This window comes from Alosa sapidissima, chromosome 6 (genome assembly GCF_018492685.1).
Source record: "Alosa sapidissima isolate fAloSap1 chromosome 6, fAloSap1.pri, whole genome shotgun sequence".
NCBI classification, from domain to species: domain Eukaryota; kingdom Metazoa; phylum Chordata; class Actinopteri; order Clupeiformes; family Clupeidae; genus Alosa; species Alosa sapidissima.
The window spans coordinates 10,517,946-10,522,945 of NC_055962.1; the positions used below are offsets into that span (position 1 = coordinate 10,517,946).

At 45.0% G+C, this 5,000-nt stretch overlaps 1 protein-coding gene across 1 annotated transcript in view; it reads left to right on the forward strand.

Annotated features, from left to right (window-relative positions):
* Positions 1-4,848, forward strand: part of LOC121712017 (runt-related transcription factor 2-like) — a 43,177-nt gene extending 38,329 nt beyond the window's left edge. The window contains exon 7 of the mRNA XM_042095924.1: positions 1,829-4,848. Within this exon, the coding sequence (XP_041951858.1) occupies positions 1,829-2,376 (548 nt within the window). The 3' untranslated portion in view covers positions 2,377-4,848. The remainder of the gene's footprint in view (positions 1-1,828) is intronic.
* Positions 4,849-5,000: the final 152 nt, after the last annotated feature.

The window sequence follows — 5,000 nt, forward strand, 5'->3', positions numbered from 1 at the left end:
TGTGTGTGTGTGTGTGTGTGTGTGTGTGTGTATGTGTGTGTGTGTGTGTGTGTGCTCCGTGTATGTGTGTATGTGTGTATGTGTGATCTTCAGCAGCACTTTGGACAGCTTCCAGGTATGGTGTCAGGTTAGATGATGATGGCTCTGCGTTTTGTTTTGTTTTGTTTCTGAAAACGTTATTTAACTAGTGCACACGCGCTGGCCGGGCACTGAGGCGGCGCGGCACATCTTGGCCTATCCCCCTTGGCACATCCCTATCTGCCATCGAGGCCGTTTTTTATGCTTTACATGAGCCTGCCGCCGCTGTGTAAACTCATGCAAAGAGCGTCCGCTGTGCTGACGTCACGCTGCACGTGCACGTCATGACGGGGCCTGAACCACGCTGTGGTCGTGCACATTAAAACTCGCAAGTCCGGCGAAGCCAGTGAAAGTGCTTCCTCGTGTGGTAGAGTGTGGTATAATGAAAGGGAGATAAAGACAGAGAGAGAGCGTGTGTGTGTGTGTTTGTGTGTGTGTATGTGTGTGTGTGTGTGTGTGTGCATGTGTGCGTGCGTGCGTGCGTGTGTGTGTGTGTGTGTGTATGTATGTGTGTGTGTGTGTGTGTGTGTGGAAAAGACATGGAGAAGAAGAGGGGACCACCCTTCAGAAGCACAAGGGGCCCCTGCAAGCATGTGTCCGTAATTCACCCCCCTCCCCCCAAACCCCACCCCTCCAATCCCTGTAGACGACGCCAGACAGTGTGACACGGAGGCCGCTTAATGATTGATGATAAGAGCACGCAGCTTCGATCCCCACCCCCACCCCCTCCCCCCCCCCCCCACACACACACACACACACACACACACACCACCCCCATTTTTAAAGAAGGGGGAGTAGTACGGCTGGGGGGGGGGGGGGGGTGGCGTGATTTGGGGATGTGGAGGAATAGAGACACACACACACACACACACACCCTCCCCTCTCTGGCACGGCACCACTGCCAGTAGCAGACCATTTGTGGTTTCTTGTTGGGCGGGTGGATGGGGAATAAGTGGAGGCAGTAAGATGGAGGGGACAGACAGACGGCCAGGAGATACCAGCAGCCACATCACAGAGGGGGGAGGACAGCGGGACAGCGGGTGGGGTGGAGGGGTAGCATCCCTCCCTCCATCCCTCCCTCCATCCTGATGCCTCAAACCTCAAAGTGTTTCCAAATGGGCAACCTCGCGCCAATATATCTCCAAATTGTGCATGGTATCCATTCTGCAAGCATGCACCCTGACAGTGTAAATAATATGATCCCCACATGGATAATACACACACACACAAACACACACAAGCAGACACACAAAGGCACACACACATCCACACTCACACTCACTTAGTCATTCGGCTTCGATGTATACAGATGGGTTATAAACATGCATAGACACACTTGCGCAGGCATATAAATATTCGCCAAGACAAGTACACTAATTCAATTAGACACACATGCAGTCGCATGAATACACATGCCCACATGTTAGCCCGTGAACATTTAGCTTTAAAAAAATAAAGAAAGAAAGAAAGAGAGAAAGGGGGGAAAGCCACAATGAAATTCAGCAGTCTCATTGATCACTACAGAGAGAACTCCCGTGTGTGTGTGTGTGTGCACCACATTATTCACACTCAGCGATCAGCACACCATACAGTGTATTGCCAGTGTAGATGTGTGTATGCTGTGCTCAGACTTTGTAAAGAGACATGACTAACCTGGCTTTGTTTTCTCTTGTGATTCTCTCTCTCTCTCTCTCTCCCTCTCTCTATCTGTCCATCTCTCTCTCTTTCTCTCACTCTTTCTCTCCTCCAGGTGCTTCCGATCTGAGTCCTTTCCCGGGCCAGTTTGAGCGCCAGTTCCCAGGCTTCTCCTCACTCACCGAGAGCCGCTTCTCCAGTCCCAGGATGCACTACCCGGCCACGTTCACCTACACGCCCACGCCTGTCACCTCGGGCATGTCCCTGGGCAGTGCCCACTACCACACCTACCTGCCGCCCCCTTACCCGGGCTCCACCCAGAGCGGCCAGAGTGGGCCCTTCCAGAGCAGCAGCACCCCTTATCTCTACTACGGAGCCTCGACCGGGTCGTACCAATTCTCCATGGTGCCGGGGGGAGGTGGCGGAGCAGGAGGAGCAGGAGGAGGAGGAAGCGGGGGAGGAGGCGCAGTTGGAGATCGCTCGCCTGGCCGAATGCTGCCTCCCTGCACGAGCGCCTCCACGGGGAGCTCGCTGGTCAACAGCAGCCTTCCTGGGCAGGCGGAGAGTAGTGGAGGGGTGGAGGGGGACGGCAGCCACAGCAACTCCCCGACCATGCTGAACACGGCCGGCAGGATGGACGAGGGTGTCTGGAGACCGTACTGAAAGTCTGAACTGAGTGGACTAGCAGGAAATTTGCTAATAGACTGGTTGATTGGTTGGTTGGTTGGTTGGTTGGTTGGTTAATTGATTGGTTGATTGGTTGGTCAGCAGAGGTGGAAAGGGTAAAAATCCTACCATCAGTTGGTTCTTTCCTGTCAATTAACACAGGTGATTTCACCATTGAGCTGATCTACCTGGCCGAAGAGTTGTGCTAATTAGAATCAGCATCTTTAGTGAATGTTTGAAACAAATATGGGGTCGGATTTTTACTTTCTGAAGCCAGAGTTTCTCACCTCTGTTGGTTGGTTGGTACGTTGGTGGATAGTCAGGTGATACAAGGGCCTGCGATATTGAAAGACTTAGAAACGTCAAATCCACATCATGGTTCCAAAGCACAACCCTCACTGAAGATTCATCTTCAAATGAATGATTTTTGTTGCTGTTATTTTGGTTTTGTGAGGTTTTTATTTTTGTTTTTCAGAGATATCGCTCTCACCTAATTTGTTATGAAACATTTTTGAACTATTGTCTTTTATTTGGGTATATCTGAGTATTTATAAACCAAAGGGAAATATGCGCTCAGCATTGAACTATTCAGTCATTCAGAAGAGCATGCTTACGTGAGTGACTACAACATTCTGCAGAGTCATCATGAAACACAAAAGACTTAAAGACACTTTTGATTCAGAGCATTCTCTGGAGGATGGAGAAAACATTGTAAACTATAGTATGTCTCAGCATGTTTATTTTATTTTTTATTTTATTTTATTTGAATTTTGGTTTGCCTACAACACAGGTATGAACAGTTGCAAATGAGGCACTTGTAGAAATGCATTCAGTATACTAAGATTTTGTGATCTGACCAAGTAGTTTGCTTTTTAAAAATCTGTACTCTTTAATTAATTATTTAAATTATATGTGGGGAAACATTTTTGCTGATGAAGTTTGTTATTAAGTTATAATGCCATAAATTAAGTAGTGGAAACTTGAGTCATAGAAATGTACTCGAAATATTTTTGTATAGCATCTATGCTCTCCAAGTTTATAATGACAATCACAATTAATTTAAAGTATATATTTTGTTTATTTTAGTGCCTTAATAATGTGTATGGAACAAAATTATTAATTTATCAAAAATGGTTTGAGGATTTCCAGGGCTCTTTCTATGGTGTGAACACACACACACACTTGTTATTTAAGTATTCTAACCAAAGATTTTTTCCAATTTCACCCCCCTTTTGGTTAGTTAGTTTTAAAAATGTTTTTTTTTATTATTATTATTATTTAGACAAGTGTATTGATCTCTTGTTATTGTCGTAAAAAGGAACATGGCTCATTTGGTACAAGATACTTACATACAGGTAGACAGGCTATAAACGAATTGGCGATGAGAAATTTGAGAGTAACTGAAGGTTAACAACATCAACAGTAACAACCGCCCTGTGGTAGCCTACACTTGGCCATGGAGAAAGAGCATCAGCTGAAGAGAAATAACAGCAGCTACCATATAAAATGGTAGTGGAGAGTAATGAAAGTATGAACTGTAAGGACATTAGTATCATCAGAGGAGCAGGAAAATAATTATTTACAGCTATAATTTTATGTATTTTTTCAAAATACCTCTTTACAAGTGCATTGACACATGACAAAAGGAATATCACATACAATCACACAAATTGACCTAAAGTAAATTGTTGTCAGAAACCATGGGGTTTGTTGATGACTTTGGGTCACCTTTGTGTACCTTTTAAAAAGTGAATTGAGAGTATTTTTCCACACAGTCCAAACTATTTCAAAAAGATGCGCGCGCACACACACACACACACACACACACACACACACACACACACACACACACACACTATCCTCAGCTCTCTCGTCCAGATAAATCATAGCTGCCAGAGTTAGCTAAGGGACATCTCCGGTGTGTGTCATCCTCCTTGGTGTGTCATTTTCTCTGAAACGATTTCCAGAGTGATGCAAAAAATACTTCAGAAAATCAGCAGTACTCATTGCGTAACAACATACTCAAAACTGATGACTTCTCCAAACTGATATCTCAATATGGAAAGAGGAACTTAGAGTGGTCATATGGGCCCCAAAGTTATTCCCTATTTATCCAAAATATTTATGTTATTTATCAACTAAAAAACTCAGCTGTTGTAGCTACTCAGAGCATGGGGAAAACATCAACAGATACTTTGCCTGTTTTTTTGCACAGTGGACACTGTAATTGTGTAAGCCTTTGGTTTTTATTTGTAATGATATTCAAGACAGTACAAGTAATGATTGGACATAAACTCCCTGTCATCGTTTACCATCGTGATTTTTTTTAAACGCATTTAGGTTGGTATGAATGCTTGTGTTTGGTACCAGGGATATACTCAGTCCAGTTTTTAAAGTGTGTGGTGTGTGTGTGTCTGTGTCTGTGTGTGTCTGTGTGTGTCTGTGTGTGTGTGAGAGAGAGAGAGAGAGAGTGTGTGTGAGAGAGAGAGAGAGAAAAAGAGAGTGTGTGTACACAGAGAGAGAGAGAGAGAGAGTGTGTGTGAGAGAGAGAGAGAGAAAAAGAGAGTGTGTGTGTGTGTGTGTGAGAGAGAGAGAGAGTGTGTGTGTGTGTGTGTGAGAGA